Source organism: Giraffa tippelskirchi, chromosome 4 (genome assembly GCF_054371585.1).
Source record: "Giraffa tippelskirchi isolate mGirTip1 chromosome 4, T2T-mGirTip1v1.2.pri, whole genome shotgun sequence".
In the NCBI taxonomy this organism is placed as follows: domain Eukaryota; kingdom Metazoa; phylum Chordata; class Mammalia; order Artiodactyla; family Giraffidae; genus Giraffa; species Giraffa tippelskirchi.
Window position 1 is genome coordinate 209,623,605 of NC_137278.1, and position 17,778 is coordinate 209,641,382.

The 17,778-nt window shown below is 51.6% G+C and overlaps 1 protein-coding gene across 3 annotated transcripts in view; it reads left to right on the forward strand.

Annotated features, from left to right (window-relative positions):
* Positions 1-6,326: 6,326 nt before the first annotated feature.
* TBC1D22A (TBC1 domain family member 22A) overlaps positions 6,327-17,778 on the forward strand; it is a 260,169-nt gene continuing 248,717 nt past the window's right edge. For all 3 annotated transcript variants that reach the window (XM_081595008.1, XM_081595010.1, XM_081595009.1), the window contains exon 1: positions 6,327-6,565. In XM_081595008.1, coding sequence (XP_081451134.1) covers positions 6,504-6,565 — 62 coding nt within the window. In that variant the 5' untranslated portion in view covers positions 6,327-6,503. The remainder of the gene's footprint in view (positions 6,566-17,778) is intronic.

The window sequence follows — 17,778 nt, forward strand, 5'->3', positions numbered from 1 at the left end:
ATTCTTTGCAGCCAAAGATGGAGCAGTTCTATACAGTCAGCAAAAACAAGACCGGGAGCTGACTGTGGCTCAGATCATGAATTGCTTATTGCCAAATTCAGACTGAAATTGAAGAAAGTAGGGAAAACCACTAGACCATTCAGGTATGACCTAAATCAAATCCCTTATGATTATACAGTGGAACTGAGAAATAGATTTAAGGGATGAGATCTGATAGACAGAGTGCCTGATAAACTATGGATGGAGGTTCATGACATTGTACAGGAGACAGGGATCAAGACCATCCCATGAAAAAGAAATGCAAAAAAGCAAAATGGCTGTCTGAGGAGGCTTACAAATAGCTGTGAAAAGAAGAGAAGCGAAAAGCAAAGGAGAAAAGGAAAGATATTCCCATTTGAATGCAGAATTCCAAAGAATAGCAAGGAGAGATAAGAAAGCCTTCCTCAGCGATCAATGCAAAGAAATAGAGGAAAAAAACAGATTGGGAAAGACTAGAGATCTCTTCAAGAAAATTAGAGATACCAAAGGAACATTTCATGCAAATATGGGTTCGATAAAGGACAGATATGGTATGGACCTAACAGAAGCAGAAGATATTAAGAAGAGGTGGCAAGAATACCCAGAAGAACTACACAAAGAAAATCTTCACGACCCAGATAATCACGATGGTGTGATCACTCACCTAGAGCCAGACATCCTGGAATGTGAAGTCAAGTGGGCCTTAGGAAGCATCACTACGAACAAAGCTAGTGGAAGATGGAATTCCAATTGAGCTATGTCAAATCCTGAAAGATGATGCTGTGAAAGTGCTGCACTCAATATGCCAGCAAATTTGGAAAACTCAGCAGTGGCCACAGGACTGGAAAAGGTCAGTTTTCATTCCAATCCCAAAGAAAGGCAATGCCAAAGAATGCTCAAACTACCGCACAATTGCACTCATCTCACATGCTAGTAAAGAAATGCTCAAAATTCTCCAAACCAGGCTTCAGCAATACGTGAACCGTGAACTTCCAGATGTTCAAGGTGGTTTTAGAAAAGGCAGAGGACCGGAGATCAAATTGCCAACATCTGCCGGATCATTGAAAAAGCAAGAGAGTTCCAGGAAAACATCTATTTCTGCTTTATTGTCTATGCCAAAGCCTTTGACTGTGTGGATCACAATAAACTGTGGAAAATTCTTCAAGAGATGGGAATACCAGACCACCTGACATTCCTCCTGAGAAACCTGTATGCAGGTCAAGAAGCAACAGTTAGAACTGGACATGGAACAACAGACTGGTTCCAAATAGGAAAAGGAGTACGTCAAGGCTGTATATTGTCACCTTGCTTATTTAACTTCTATGCAGAGTACATCATGAGAAATGCTGGGCTGGAAGAAGCACAAGCTGGAATCAAGATTGCCGGGAGAAATATCAATAACCTCAGATATGCAGATGACACCACCCTTATGGCAGAAAGTGAAGAGGAACTAAAAAGCCTCTTGATGAAAGTGAGAGAGGAGAGTGAAAAAGTTGGCTTGAAGCTCAACATTCAGAAAACTAAGATCATGGCATCTGGTCCCATCAATTCATGGGAAATGGATGGGGAAACAGTGGAAACAGTGTCAGATTTTATTTTTTTGAGGCTCCAGAATCACTGCAGATGGTGACTGCAGCCATCAAATTAGAAGACACTTACTCCTTGGAAGCAAAGTTATGACCAACCTAGACAGCATATTAAAAAGCAGAGACATAACTTTGCCAACAAAGGTCTGTCTAGTCAAGGCTATGGTTTTTCCAGTGGTCATGTATGGATGTGAGAGTTGGACAGTGAAGAAAGCTGAGTGCCGAAGAATTGATGCTTTTGAACTGTGGTGTTGGAGAAGACTCTTGAGAGTCCCTTGGACTGCAAGGAGATCCAACAGGTCCATCCTAAAGGAGATCAGTCCTGGGTGTTCATTGGAAGGATTGATGTTGAAGCTGAAACTCCAATACTTTGGCCACCTCATGCGAACAGTTGACTCATTGGAAAAGACCCTGATGCTGGGAAGGATTGGGGGCAGGAGGAGAAGGGGATGACAGAGGGTGAGATGGTTGGATGGCATCACCGACTCGATGGACATGGGTTTGGGTAAACTCCGGGAGTTGGTGATGGACAGGGAGGCCTGGCGTGCTGCGGTTCATGGGGTCGCAAGGAGTCGGACACGACTGAGCTGAAATGAACTGAACCCCCACCTGTTGTGCAGCAACCAGCTTCCTCTGGCTTCAGCAACGATGCTCCCTCGACCGGAATCTGCCAGGAACAGGCGCCTACTCAACCTGAGACAGCAGCCACAGATCTATCGTGGCCCCGACTCCTCCAGGCCTCAGTGAATGCTGTTCCTTCACTGTTATGTTGTTTACACTTGCCTTCTCCAAGAAAGTGTTTGAGGTGGCTCAGTGCGTGACAGAGTAAGACGTCTGTCATTGTATTTTTATGCTCTATGAAACAATTTATACATGCAAAAAGTCATAAAAAATAAAACAAGCAACTGAACATAGTCCACCTGCCTTAAGAAATGAAGCATAAAATGAGGCCGTAAGTCAGCAGGGCTACACTGCGTGCTCAGTCGTGTCCCACTCTTTGCGACTCTATGGGCTGTAGCCCGTCAGGCTCCTCTGTCCATAGGGTTCTCCAGGCAAGAATACTGGAGTGGGTTGCCATTTCCTCCTCCAGGGGATCTTCCCAACCCAGGGATCAAACCCACGTTTCTTATGTCTCCAGCATTGCAGTTGGGATCTTACCACTAGCACCACCTGGGAAGCCCTAGTGAAGTGAGAAGTCGCTCAGTCGTGTCTGACTGTTTGTGACCCATGTATAGTCCTAGGCCAGAATGCTGGAGTGGGTGATCTTTCCCTTCTCTAGGGGATCTTCCCAACCCAGGGATCAAACCCAGGTCTCACACATTGCAGGCGGATTCTTTACCAGCTGAGCCACAAGGGAAGCCCATAAAACAAGGAAGCCTCCATAAATTCCTCGATGATCAAAGTCCCCAACAACACCCACAGGCAACCACACTTTTAGCATGGTTTTACTTGCAGGAAAAAAAAAAAAGCAATTAAATGGTATCATACCACATACATTTTCAACTCTTTTTCACTCAACATTGCTTGTGAGATCCATTTATGTTGACATAAGTAATCTTTCAGTTTTACTATCGTGGAGCATTCTTTGGATAACTGTGTACAGTTGATCAGTTTTCCCCAGCAGCAACGTTGTAATCAACAGTCCTGCCTTTGAACCCAGGTGAGTCGCTCTAGGGTCACACCTGGCTTGTAGGATATGTGCACCTGCAACTACTAGAAATTGCCAGACGGCTGTCCGGAATGACTGAATGAATCCGTGCTCCCACCGGCAGTGAATCAGTCCATTCTGGTTTATGTGCTGCTCATAAATCCACAACCTCATTGATTTTGGCATTGACAGATTTTTAAACACTCTGCCATCTGTTAAGTGTGAAATGCTGTGTCCCTGGCTTTAACTTTACGTTTGCCTAAACCTCAGAGAGAGGAAGCCTCTCATGCTTGCTGCTGAGACGAACAGAGGCTCACGCGCTCACTCTGTGCTCGCCCAGCTGCCCTGGTGCTGCCTGCACGGGTCCCCTCTCTCGCCTCCGCCTTCCTCATCGGGCCTTCTTCCAGATACTTCTCGCACAGCCATCGCCTCTGCGGCCCCCGTCTGAACCCACTTCTGGAGATTACCTCTATCCTGACTTCGCTTTTCAATTATGCTGCTCTTGATGCTGATCTATGTCTGACCACCAGTCCTGGGACTTCACCCTGGCCTATCCTCCCCTGGATAACCGCATCTCCTCATCTGGAGATGAGCAGGTCCTCTCACCAACTGCTTGGCTGAGGCCTCAGATCTCAACCTCAAACCCAACATCTACTGCTGCTGCTGCTGCTGCTAAGTCGCTTCAGTCATGTCCGACTCTGTGCGACCCCACAGACGGCAGCCCACCAGGCTCCCCTGTCCCTGGGATTCTCCAGGCAAGAACACTGGAGTGGGTTGCCATTTCCTTCTCCAATGCATGAAAGTGAAAAGTGAAAGTGAAGTCACTCAGTTGTGTCTGACTCTTAGCGACCCCATGGACTGTAGCCTACCAGGCTCCTCCATCTGTGGGATTTTCCAGGCAAGAGTACTGGAGTGGGGTGCCATTGCCTTCTCCATGTCCTAAAGCAACCATAAACCTGGCTTGCTCTGAGGTCTCTGTTGGAGGCACTAGTAATAGTAATGCTTTGCTCAGACAGTCCCGAAGCCTTCAAATTAACCTGTTTTTCCCTGTACCTTCCTCTCCTGACACAGCAGACAGGAAAGCATGAGGTAAGTTATGAGGAGCAACCAAACCCAAATGTTCTAGTTATATCGCTGACTGCTGTGTTTCCCTTTTTAAACACTAGCATCTTAGTTCTGCTGTCATCCCGATCATTGATTTGTGCAATAAGCTAAACTGAGTTGGGGAAAATCCTGTCAGTAGGGGATCCCTGAGCTGTCAGGAGCTGAGCTCTGAGGAAGATCTCTGGGGAGGCTCTAGGGCTGGAAGAGATCCCTGGGGCCTTCTTGAGCCTTGCTAGGCGAGGGTCCCAGGAGGCTTTGTCTAGGAAGGGGTCCCTCCGCATCTGCAGAGGCTTTATCAGGAGCTCTCTGGAGATTCGCAGAGGCCATGTGTGCACAGGATGGCGGCAGTTACCAAGGCTCTGCAGCAGAGGGGCCCTGAGGGTCTACTGACGTTGTCAGCAGGGGCTCCCCATGGACTCACTGCCACTGCCTCAGGGAGATGTTATGGCTGTGACAGGAGGGGATTCCTGGAGAGTTCGCGTGGTTGTCATCCCCTTAACAAACGTTTAGAGAGGGCTCACTGCTGAGCTCTAACAGCAGGAGACTGGCAGGATCTTACAAGCTCTGTGTGAAGGGACACAGAATCAACATGGACCCGGTAAACCTGCGGGGTGTGGACGAGGGCTGTGAGGGCTGTGGGAAGCCCTGCTACTGTAAGGCAGGACCGGAAACTCGGGTGTCCCAAGGCGTCTGAGAGAGCCGCTCTGCGGGCCGCCGTGGCCTTTCCTGAGGCACCAGTTGGCATATGACTGAGATAATACACAAAAAGCACCTAACAATGCACTCCATACAGCAAGTACTCAATCAAGGTTACTTATCAGTAAGTGAGGAAAATGTAAATCACAGAACATAACCAAGAACTGGCAGAGGTCTGCCAAGAGGCTCCCCAAAGGCACGGCGCAGCTGCAGCCAGAAATACCACTCCCTGACCTCTCAGGCTAGGCCTACAGACTGACAGAGATACAGTGCAAACCACGTAGGTGATTTCAGATGCTCTGATAGCCACATTCAAAAAGATAAAAGAAAAAAGGAATGTGAAAATTTCAGCAATATATTTTATTGAATCCGATACACACAAAAAAACATTACTTCAATGTGTAACCAACGTAAACATTAATATCTCCATTCCTTCTTTTGTACTAAGTCCTGAATACTCATTGGAAGGACTGATGCTGAAGCTGCAACTCCAATACTTTGGCCACCTGATGCGAAGAACTGATTCATTTGAAAAGACCCTGATGCTGGGAAAGATTGAGGACAGGAGGAGAAGGGGACGACAGAGGATGAGACGGTTGGATGGTATCACTGATTCACTGGACATGAGTTTGAGCAAGCTCCGGGAGTTGGTGATGGGCAGGGAGGCCTGGAGCGGTGCAGTCCATGGGGTCGCAAAGAGTCGGACGCGACTGAACTGAACTAAGTCTCTGAAACCCCGAGTGTATTTCACCTGCCCGTTGCCAGGGCCGAGAACCGCCCTTGGTCAGGGCTGAGGTGGGGGAATCTTCCTGCTTCAGGCGCTCGGGAAGCCTGGCCAAACACCCGCCCCTCTTCGGCCCTCCTCCCCGCGGCCCAGCCCCTCCAGCCCCCAAGCCCCTCACTCTCCCCGGCCCCATCCCCACCCCCACTGACCCTCATAAAGCCCGGCCCCCTCGCCATGGCTCTCACCCAGCTGCCCTGGCTGCAGAGGTCAGTCAGCCACCGGGTGTTTACCGGTCCCCTCAGGTGCGCGCGACAGTCACACCCTCGATCACCCCCCGCGGAAGGGTGCCTTCGGTCCCCGCGCTGCCCCGCCCTCTGGGGAGGACCACTGCCCGGCGTGCCTCTCAGAAGAACCCGGGGCCGCTAGACTCCGTGACTAACAAGTAGCCCAGGTCCAGTGTCTCCAGGGCACCGCCCCCGGAGGCGCCTTGTAGTGACGTCAGACGTCCGTGTCGTGCGACACGCTCTCCGGGAACGGGGGCGGGACTTCCGGGCGCGCAGAGGCATAACTTCCGGAGGGAGGCGGAAGAGCCTCTCGGCTCTACATTTTCGGGGAATCCCGGGGACCGCTGAGGGGGGCGCCAAACGGGGTACAGGAAGGGGCCGCCGCGGAGGGCTGGCCGCCCTCGGGGTGTCGGGGCCGTGGGTCTGAGCGATGAGGAGGGGCCATGGCCAGCGACGGGGCCAGGAAGCAGTTCTGGAAGCGCGGCAGCAGCAAGGTCCCGGGCAGGTGGGTGTGACGGGGCCCCGGGTCGGGGTCAGGGGTCAGAGGTCAGGGGTCGCGTCGGCTCCCCGGGGGCTGCGAGAGGAATCGGGGGTGCGGAGGGGCGATCGGGGCTCCGGGGGGACTGCCCAGGGTGTCCGGGGGCGCGGACCGTGGAGGTGGCCGTGGCTGCACGTAGGAGCGAGGCCAGAAGGGAGGGTGTCTGTCCTGAGACCTGCAGGCTGTCTTCTGCGGAAACTCTTCGTCCGCCGGGGCTGCACGTAGGAGCCCTCCTGGAGCCGCGAGGAGTCGGTGGAACGCGGAAAGTGGCCGGGTGGCTGCCCCTGCGGGGCGGGCGAGCTTCTGCAGGGGGGCGTGGTGGCCTGGACCCACTCGATTGGCCTTCTAGTCTCCTGTGGGTTTTGCTGCTTTTGCCCTGGGCTAGGAAGAGTACTTTGAGGCTCCCTGTGAATTTCCACCTTCCCAACTTTCTGGCCTCAAAACGCAACTCCTGTCTTGAGTCAACAGCAGGAAGAAAATTAAAAAAACATTTTTTTTTTTTTTTTGAAATAAGTGCCAGCAATGACCTGGGTGCACCTTGGAAGCTGTATAATTCCAAAGTCCTCCCCTGATTGATGTGTGGCCCTGCCCAGCCAGGGCCCCAAGGAAACGGAGACATGACTGGGAAAATACTTAGGAAGAAATCAACTGCTGGTGAATGTAGATTAGAGAGAAACAAGCTACAGGATTTCTAAACATGGTCCTGTTTGCAAACTACAAGTCTCAGATACTGAAAATGAAGAACTGTGGTCTTAACTCCAAGTAGAATCATTCATGAGCACAGGTTATTTTTAAGTGCTGCATAATAAGCACTATTGTTTGAGTGATAGAATTATAAACTTTGGAATTCACTGCGTCCAATCAGAAAGGCTTAATTTTCAGAGTGGTCTGGGAGTTAGCAGGAGCTGAGTTACTGTCTGCCCAGAACAGCGAGTTTTAGACAGGGGTCACTAAAGTTTTGGAGAAGGCAGTGCCAACCCACTCCAGTATTCTTGCCTGGAAAATCCCATGGATGGAGGAGCCTGGTAGGCTGCAGTCCACGGGGTCTCTAAGAGTTGGACACGACTTCACTTTTCACTTTCATGCATTGGAGAAGGAAATGGCAGCCCACTCCAGTGTTCTTGCCTGGAGAATCCCAGGGACGGGAGCCTTGTGGGCTGCCGTCTGTGGGGTCGCACAGAGTCGGACACGACTGCAGCGACTCAGCAGCAGCAGCAACACTAAAGTTGGCCGAAGACCCTGTTTTACTGTATAGGATGGTCCTTGAAGAGCAGTCAGAGGTTTCGTCACAATCAACGTCAGGGTCCAAGATGATGTGAAAGTTTTGAAGTAGGAGAGAGTAGGAGGGTCTAGCGGTGACAGGAACAGATGCTCTACAGCACTGACTGCAGGGAAAAGGAGCCACGTGGCAGAACAACTTTGTGTGTTGTTTTTAGATCCTGAGATACCTCTTCAGTCTAAATGGATTCTGATTCTTAACCACCACCTGAGGCAAGAGAGTAGTGGAGCTTCTGTGTTAGTTCTAATGGTGAATAAACCTTTGAATCAATAACTGTGTCTCTTGGGTATTTGTCCATATCTTGGGTTCAGTGAGACTTCCCTGGTGGCTCAGATGGTAAAGCATCTGCCTACAATGCAGGAGACCCGGGTTTGATCCCTGTGTTGGGAAGATCCTCTGGAGAAGGAAATGGCAACCCACTCCAGTACTCTTGCCTGGAAAATCCCATAGACTGAGGAGCCTGGTAAGCTGCAGTCCGTGGGGTCCCAAAGAGTTGGACAGGACTGAGCAACTTCACTTTACTTACTTTTTTTTTTTTTTACTTTACTTTACTTTGGGTTCAATAGGGTGCCTCCCAAAATTCAGGTCTTCGGAACCTGTGAGTTTGACCTTATGTGGAAACAAGGTATTTGCAGGTGGAATTGGGTTAAAATGAGAAATGAGGCCATTCTGGATTAGGGAGAGCCCGAGTCCAATAACTGGTGTCCTTAGGGGAAGAGAGAAATTTGCACCCAGAGCGACAGATGTAGGGAGGATGGCACGGATGGTGGAGGCAGATTGAAGCGATGCTTTTACAAACCAGAGAAGCTGCGGATTCCCGGCAGCCAGTAGACGCTAGAAGAGGTAGGGAGGGATCCTTTCCCAGAGCCTTGGGAGAGGCCGGGGCCCTGCCGAGACCTTGACTTCGGACTTCTAGCCTCCAGCCCTGGGACAGGATAAGTTTCTGTTGTCTCCAGCCAGTAGGTTTGTGGTACTTGGTTGTGGCAGCCATGGGAACTTAATACTGTCCTCAGTTTTCTTCTGTGAAATCCTGCATCACCAGAGACAGCCCTGCCTGTTCCTGGGGTTTTGAGTCTGTGCTGTGCCAGAGGCACTGTTGAGAGCAGCTCCCTGAGATCGTTCCAGACTCAGAGTGGAGTCTGCAGACTTGCCGCGGCTGCCGCTGCAGAGGGCAGGGCCGGGAGGAGAGGCCGGCCTGTAAGGAAAGGCCTGCAGAGCCGCTGTGGGCCCCTTGCCTCACCTCTGGCGGTGCTGCTGTTTCGGGCAACTGGAGGAGCTGCAGAGGTGTGCCTGTTCCCTGTCAGCAGGTGGCCTTCCCTTGGGGATCGCTGGCCCAGCACCTGCTTTACCGGCATAAGCGCCGTGCGGTCACATCCTCGCTGCTTCCAGCTGCTGTGTCAGCTCTTGTGAGTGGGTCCTGTAATTAGCTTTTTTTTGAGTGTGGGCCCCAACTCAGAGAAACCCGAAGGTGGAAGAATACACCCACCACAAAATACAGAACTGTTAAAGGCTCTTTGTACGGCACAGCCCTTTATAGTGAGCAATTCCTTGACAGTAGTGGCTGATATTCATCTTGCAGTCGCCGTTTGCCAGGTGCTCTTCCTGGCACATGGCATGTGTTTGTCTCCCTGGTGGTTGATTTCATTTTTAAAAGTCTTTATTGAATTTGTTACAATATTGCTCCTGTTTTGTCTTTTGGCTGAGAGGCATGTGGGATCTTAGTTCCCCGACCAGGGATCGAGCTGGCATCCCCTGCTTTGGAAGGTGGCGTCTTGACCAGTGGACCGCCAGGGAAGTCCCTCGCTGGTGTTTTAGAATTTATAAAATGCACTCTGTCCTCTGAGCACACTCTGGGCCTTGCTGAGGTAGGCGTGGTTTAAAGCCCCTTGGTGGTTTTCCTGAAAATGCCTCCGTGCAGAGAAGCCTCGGTGTTTTTGCAGGACATATAAGGCCCTTTATGACCTGAGCCTGCTTGATTCATCAGCCACATCTCCCGCCCCTCCCTGCTCTGAGCTTTGCCTTCAGTGGTGCTGAGGGACTTGTGGATTCCTTGCTATACCTGCTGTGTGATGCCTCTGTCAGTTTCGTGCCTTTGTAAGTGACCAGAATGTTCTTTTCCTCCCCTCCCTCTCCTTTGCCTGGCTTTCTTTTCAAGGATTTTAAAAAGCTCGCCTCCAGTGTACCTCCCGGTGAAGCCTGGCCTGTTTTCCTGCGGTCTGGACTAAAGTCCCCCTTTGTGCATCACACTCAGTGTTGTTGGAAAGTGCTTGGTTTCTCCACCAGCCAGTGGGCTCTGTGCATTTAGGGAGCATTCCTTACTCATCTTTGCATTGTTACTGCAAAGTCAATTAAGTGGTGGTTGATACAAACTGTTTCCTAGATGAGCCTGGAGAGAACGCGTGGCTTGGCCAAGGTCTCACGCCATGTGTGCTGGTCTCGCTGGGAGAGGCCCCTCTTCTGCGCACGCTCTGGGCCTTAGGTTGTGTGTTTGGCTGATGGTTCCTTAGAACGTTCTCTTCTGGCTGAAAGATATGTGGTGTGGTGGGAAGACGTCTGACTGGGAGCTGGGTGGTCCAGGTTTCAGCCATCTCTCTGTGACCTTCACTTGGCCCTGTTGCTCTGGGCCGTCTGTGTCCTCCTGTGTGACCTAGGAGCTGCATCAGACCTTAGTGCCTGTGACCTCCAGGAGGATATTTGCTTGGCCAAGCCCTGTTCTTAGATGAGAAGGAGAGGGGTCTCTTGCACCTGTTCTGAGAGTCTGATAACTTGCTGATTCAGCAAATATTTATGTAACCCGTATTACGGGCGAGTCACGGTTCCAGGTACTAGAGATGCATCAGTGAACGAGAGAGAGCGGAGCCTGTGTGCTCACGGTGGAGCGGGGGAGGTGGAGAGTGCTGCGGTAAGGAGCACCTTAACTGTTGGGGTGATGGCTGGAGTCCAGATGAAGGGAGAGGTATAGACGGATGGGGGGCAGGGAGGTCTCTGACGATACGGGGGCCGGGCGAGCCCTCCCAGAGCAGGTGACATCTGAGCAAGGTCTGCAGCAGGTGCGGGAGCAGGCCTCGGGCGGCCGGGAAGGAGTGGTCCCGGCAGAGGGGTGAGCACATGCAGAGGCCCTGGTTTGGGGGCAATGCTCGTGTGTCTGAGGGGAAGCACGGGGGCCATGCGACCATCGCCAAGGGCGGGGCTCGAGGGGACAGTCATGGGGCGCGAGGCCTGGAGGCGGGGGGCTCGTGGTCACGGCAAGGACGGGGGCTCTCGGTCTCTCCTGAGCAAGGGGCCTTTGGAGGACTCTCCCCGAGGCGTGGCCTGGCCTTTGTGCCCTGTCGTGGGTGGACCGGGGGCCAGTTAGGAGGCTGTGGGGCCGCCGCTTCTGCCGTTGGCCTTGGCGTTCTTGCCACACTTAACGTTAAATGCCATGATGAAGCCATCGCACGCGGGTGTGAGAACACAGGCCGCCCTTTGGCGTGGCCCCCTCGCCCGCCGCCTGGCATGTGCTGTGCTGACAGCGTGAAGGCAGGTGGCCGGGCCGCATGCAGGGCGACATCTGTAAGTGGGGGGGAGTGGAAAGGCCGTGGTGCTCGGGTGGGGCTGGGGCGGAAGACGGTTCAGTGTCCTGGCTCTGGCGGCCGTCAGCTTTCGGCCGTCAGCGCCACCCGGGGGCCCTGAGCGAACAGGCCAGCCGGCTCCGCTGTCACCCCACAGGCCACCGCAGTCCTCAGTTGCAGGGGAGGAGTGTTGAGCGGGTAGTTCATTCAGAAAGCACGGGGAGCATCTTCCATGTGCCAGGGACTGTGCTGAGCGCTGAGCAGAGGGATGTGGGCCTCGGGCCAGTGAGCACCTGACGCACAGTCTGCAGGGTCCCCCGGCCGCGGCCTGTGGTGGGGGCAGGACAGCGGGCACTGCATCCACAGAATGCCACGCCCCCCAGAGGAGGCAGGCTGCTGGGCTGGGCTTTTCCATGTTGATTTCAGAAGGCTTCCCCTCCACACTCCCCATTCATCCGTCTTTTCTTGGTGCTGCTTGGCGTGTGGGGATCGTAGTTCCTCTCTGACCAGGATCGAACTCTGCATTGGGAGCTCCTGATCGTACCCATTGGAAGCCCCTGTCACTTTTTTTTTGTTTTTAAATGTCTAACATTTCTGGCTGCATTGGGTTTACACTGCTGCTCACACATTCCCTCGTGGCGAGCAGGGGCTGCTCTCACTGCAGTGAGTGTGCTTCTCATGGCGGTGGCGTCTCTTCTTGCGGAGCATGGGTTCTGGCATGTGGGCTTCAGTTGATGCAGGTCCTGGGCTCAGAGCACAGGCTCAGGAGTTGGGGTTCACGGGCTTAGTTGCCACGTAGCCTGTGGGATCTTCCTGGACCAGAGGTCGAACCCGTGTGTCCTTCATTGGCAGGCAGACTCTTCACCACTGAGCCACCAGGGAAGCCCCTTCTTGCTTTTCTATTGAGACATAATTGATGTATTAGTTTCAGGTGTGTAACGTAAGGATTCAATATACGTACGGATTACAAAATGACCCAGGGAGTCTGGTTAACATCCATCACCACGCAGTTACAGACTTTTTTTCTTGTGATGAGAACGTGTGAGATTTCCCTTTGCAGCTTCCAGGTCTGCAGTCGAGTCCTCCTGACTCCAGCCCGTGCTGTGCCGTACTGGACTGACGGGTCCTGTCCCTGGAGGTCCCCTTCACCCCTCCGCATCCCGCCCCGCCCCTGGGCCACAGCTGTCGAGCTGTGCCCTGTGAGTCCATCACATTGCTGTTTTCTTTTAATTGAAGCACATTTGGTTTACAGTATTGTATTTTACACACTGGTTTTTCATGGGGAAGAAACTTCTTTATTGTCAACATAAAGGGAGGGAAGAGTTTATTGTCAGAATCCTCATTTCTAAGACGTATTAGAGCCATCCGTGAAGTGGCTTGCTGGTTGGCTCAGTAACTGCCCACCTCTGTTGGCTCCCAGGGCCCCAAGGAGTGTGACAGGAGACGAATCCAGTCCCTTTGCGGGGAGCTGGTGGCCTGGTGGGGACAGGGGGCCGCTGAGAGCTTGCAGACTGGGCGGGTGTCACCTCTGTGTGGCAGGCATGGGTGTTGACGAGAGGACAGCCCGGAGCCCCTCCGGTCTGGGTCCTGTGGGTCTGGTCTGGGGCCACGTGGGTCCGCACGCAACTCTGGGCGGATGGATGGTGGCACTGTGTACTGTCGTAATAACGGTGCTCCATGCATTTTCCTCTGAAGCCCTCTAAAGTTAATTTCCTTGGAAAACTTACCCCTTCTGAGCATATTTTCTGAATCTGGGGAGCATCACTGTGGTTGGAATGAGCCTGATGGTAAATCAGTCACTAATTTAGTTCATGTTTCAGAAAACTGCTATTGAGCCCAGAGGAGACACTGAGTGATGACTGTGCTGAGGGGGGGCTGATGAGCTGCAGACCGAGTCGCGACACGGTTTGCCTGTTTACTCCGTGAGCCTGGAATACAGGAGGCAGCTAATCGTAAACGTGGCCGTATAATTTTTCATTTATTTTATGATGCTCAGGCCACTGTGTCTTGAATTTATTCCTTTAGTCTGAGCTTGAACTTTGTTGGAGTGTTTTCTGCTCAATAATCACAAGTGTTTGCCCGTGAAGAGTTAGTGGGTTTCCTGCTGTCCTGGAGGGGGCGGGGCCTGCAGTACGTGACATTGCTTGGACTTCCTGGAACAGGACCTGCAGGGCGTGGGCTGCAGGCAGGGCTGGCTGCTGGCAATGAGCCCTGTGAACGCAGAGGGGCACCACGGAAGAATGCAGGTGTTCATGTAAAGGTTGATTGGTAATATTGGTAAATAACTATCTGTCGATCACTTTGTAGTGTTCAGAGTGCCGTTAACAAGGTTATCTCCTTGCGTACACATTCTTATTCCCGTTTCCTGGATGAGGAAGCAAAAGCTCTGAGCAATTACTTGGTTAGCACTCTTATCAGCTTGTAAGTGTTGGGTCTGGAACCCAGGTCTTTGGAGTCTGAAAATTGGAAACTTTTCTACCAAGGTCAGAGAGACATCCATGGAAGTTTCAGAACGGGACCCTGACAGATGGGTGGTGCTTGACCTAGGCAGGCTGAGACTGTTTTTGGCAAAAAAAAAGAGAAGGCTCGGGGGTGTCACTGGGAAGTCGTGAAGGTGGGGGCCTGAGTCCCTCAGGCATCTAGTAGTTGGTGCAGGCCGTCAGCTGGGACTCCCGCCAGCACTGGTGGGTATGTTACACACACAGGGCTCTGTCCCCTTCTGCCAGGAGAGGGTGCCGGGAGAAGATCTCTGTCTGCATACTGGGAAGGGAGGTCTCCCCAGACAGCAGGTCTGCAGGCGCCTCTATCCCGGGCTTCCCAGCCTGCATTGCCGTCAGATCTTGTTTATAAGCTGCACAGTGCATGGCATTTGTTACAGCAGCCTGAATGGACTGGGGCAGTGGGGTGGGCTTTTCCAAGTATCGTCCTCAGGGCAGAGCCCTCTGTAAGGATAAAAGTGTGATGTTGTTATTGTTCAGTCGCACGGTCGTATCTGACTCTTTGTGACCCCATGGACTGTACCTCACCAGGCTTCTCTGTCCATGGGATTTTCCTGGACAAAAATGCTGGAGTGGGTTGCCATTTCCATCTCCAGGGGATCTTCCCGGACCAGGGAATCAAATCCACATTCTCCTGCATGGACAGGCGGATTCTTTACCACTGAGCCACCAGGCAAGCCCAGAAGTGTGATGACTTAACCTTAAGCCTCCCACATGCCAGGAAAATAGATTCCCTACGTCTGTTAGTAGAATCTGTTACTGCAGAAGCAAATTACCACAAGCCTCTTGGCTTATAACAACACACATTTATTACCTTACAGTTCTGGAGGTCAAGTCTGCATAAGGCCTCCCTGGGCTAACACCAAGGTGTTGGCAGGGCTTTCTGGAGTCTTTAGGGGAGAAGCTATCTCCTTCCCTCTCCAGCTTCTCTAGGCTGCCCGCATAGCCCCCTTTGTGCACATTCACAGCCAGCCACACAGCCTCACTCCAAGCGTTCCTCTGCAGTCATGACCCCCTGACCACAGGTGGGAAGGTTTTCCTCTTGAGGACTTTGATTAGATTGAACCCACCTGGATGAGGCAGGCTGCCCTCCCAGGCGTGTGCCCCTGCAGGGCCCCCTCTGCCGTGCTGTTCCCGAGTCTAAGCTCACACTGCTCGCTGCTCGACAGACAGCTTGTTGGGACAAGGAACAGCGACTTGAAGTGGAAAGCCAGCAAAAGGAGAAGAGGGTGGTTTTCCGCTCCAAAGAACCATCGTGCCTGAGCTAGAATTCGGGCTCCTTTTATACGAAAAGGGGAGGGAGCAAAAGTCAGACACTTCCTGGTTCCCATCAGCCTCCAGAGGGGTAATGTGAATTTCTTCCTCCTGCTGCCATTCACAAGTGGGCCCGGTCAGGAGGGTTCCTGTGAGTTAAAGCTTAACGCTCATTCCCTGGGAGGCAGGGTTCCCGGAGATGGGCCGTTATGTATAATTTAAGCTTATCGGCAACGGCCCTTTAGCGATGAACTTGTAAGAGAACAGAGCTTCTGCTGTTACAGTCCACATCGTCAGTGTCCCTCGCACACTCTTGTGGGTAAAGGAACAAAGGCCATTCTGCCCAACGGAGGTGACGAATACGCCTTAGGGTCTTTTGTCGGTCCCTTTAATCTACGACTGTTTGAACCAGTGAAATCTCTTGGCACTTTGTCTAATTTGTAATTGAACTTTTGAGGTTTTGCTTCCAGTTCCTGATGCATACCCTGAATTCCTATGCTGTTTGTTTGGACACAGTTACACAGGTTGGTTGCCGCTTCTCCAACTACAGTGGAATTACCATCTGCTTCATGGATGGGCAGACCTGTTGCAGGCAGCCTCATGAATAGTGTAGAGCCCAGCCTTTTAATGTGATTTGCAACCACTAGGCCTTCTAGCGCTTAGATTCTCCTGTCTGTGCAGACAGTTGGAATGGTTTACCATACAGCATTCTAAAGGGACTTCATTTAAGTCTGCTTCTGGGAGCCCCTGACCTGTAACAGGGCAGTTGGCGAGGCCTTATCCCAAGTTAAAATGTCTCTCAACATTTTAGCGACACTCCTCTTCAAGATATGATTCGTTTTCTTGGCTTTTCCTGTTGACTGTGGTCTCCGGGATGTGAGTTGTCTTAGGGGCTTGATTCGAATCGGGATGATTTCCCCAAGGAAGGCTTTAACCACTGCAGACTGCCTCCAGGTGGGATATACTTCCACCCATCCTGCAGGTGTCCACAAACACCAGCAGGTTATCTGAGACGTTACAGTGCGAGGCACGTGAGTCAAGTCTGTTTTTCAGCCCTCACTGGGCAGGTTCCTCTGTGTTGAGTCCCCGTCTGGGGAGGTCTGACAGTGGTCTTTGGGTCATGTTTAAGACCCTGGGGGGAAGAGCTCTGCTTCCCTGGGATTTTCACAGGCTCCATCTGTAGGCTCAAAGCGTGTTCTGGTGGGACTCTGATGTCAAGCTGTTCTGGTGAAAACTCCAGGGTGAAATCTGTCAGGAGGTAATCAGCTCACTCCCCACTTTGGTGCCTCCAGGCCAAGGGAGCCCCTGGGGCTCTTCCGCATGGTCTCTCTGTTAACACCGTGTGAGAGGCTCTCATTTTTAATTCTTCTCCTTCTGTTTTAGCAGAGGGCAGTCTGTTCTCCAGTGTTCCTCCTCCTCACAGTGGGCACACTGTTCCAATGGGACTTACTTCTCCTTAGAGTTATACCGCCTTCCAAAAATCCAGTGTCACTGCCAAAAAGTGGCTTTTCGTTTTGCATTTCTCTTTTGTTGTTCACGGTTGAATACTTTATAAAAGCAACATGTACCAATTGAGAAGGGTTCATTCCAAATGTACCATCTGATTTTTGCAACTTCCTTCTGATATCTGAGGCTCTTTGCCCCAAAAGGTCAAATTGACCATTCTAGTATTTTCAGGGCCTTGGGATCTGCTTTAGTATGATGTGTGTAGGCCCAGTAAATTCTTTGCAAAAGTTCAGAGAGGTCTTCATTTGTTTGGCTGAAGTTCTTGAATATTGTTCAAACTCCTTTGCTTTGGTTTCCCTTTCCAAGGCCCTGCCAAGATGCACTGATAAGTAGGGATCTAGTAAGGTCTCTCCCCTCACTGGCCACCAGTTTGGTTCAGCTTTGGTTGCTGCCAAGTGGCCTTCAGGTGTAGTGGACCCTCCTCATAAGGAGGGTTTGTGATCTTCCCAATTAAAGAAGTCTGAGAAAGCCAGCTGGCTGGTGGTTTGCATTTAAGCCCCTACAAGATAATGATGTAAGAGGAATCACCCTGCCCCGGAAGTGACTCCTGGCTCAAATTAGATGCCCTGTTGGTTCTTAGACGGCGACACTCCACACCAAGTCCCTATTCCCTAGAAACTAACACAGGATTTTCTAACTGGTCCTTATGGGGGGGCGGGGAGTCCTGGGCCCCAGTGTCAGGAACTGGGGCTGGGTAGAGACGGAAGCGGTGGAAAGGGCGGGCATATTGGCATAACAGCCAGAGCGGCTGGGACATCTGCTCAGCCAGAGCAGTGATGGTTTGAAGCACCAGCCCCTCACTCTCATTCCCTTCCTTCTATTTTTCCTGATGTAATAGCACAAATGGGTTGCACTTAACGGTCATCATTCTTCCCTGCTTTTTCACAGAACAACATAGACTCATTCAGAAGCCACTGTAAAACCGCAGATAGCAGTGAACAGAAACTTGATTACTCCTGTGACAGACAACCAAGATAATTACTAAGATTATGACTGATATGATTTACCAGGATTTTAGGAGTTCCATATAATTTCTAGAATGTGTATTTAAATAACGTTTACCCATATGATACATCCTAAGGATGTTTTATC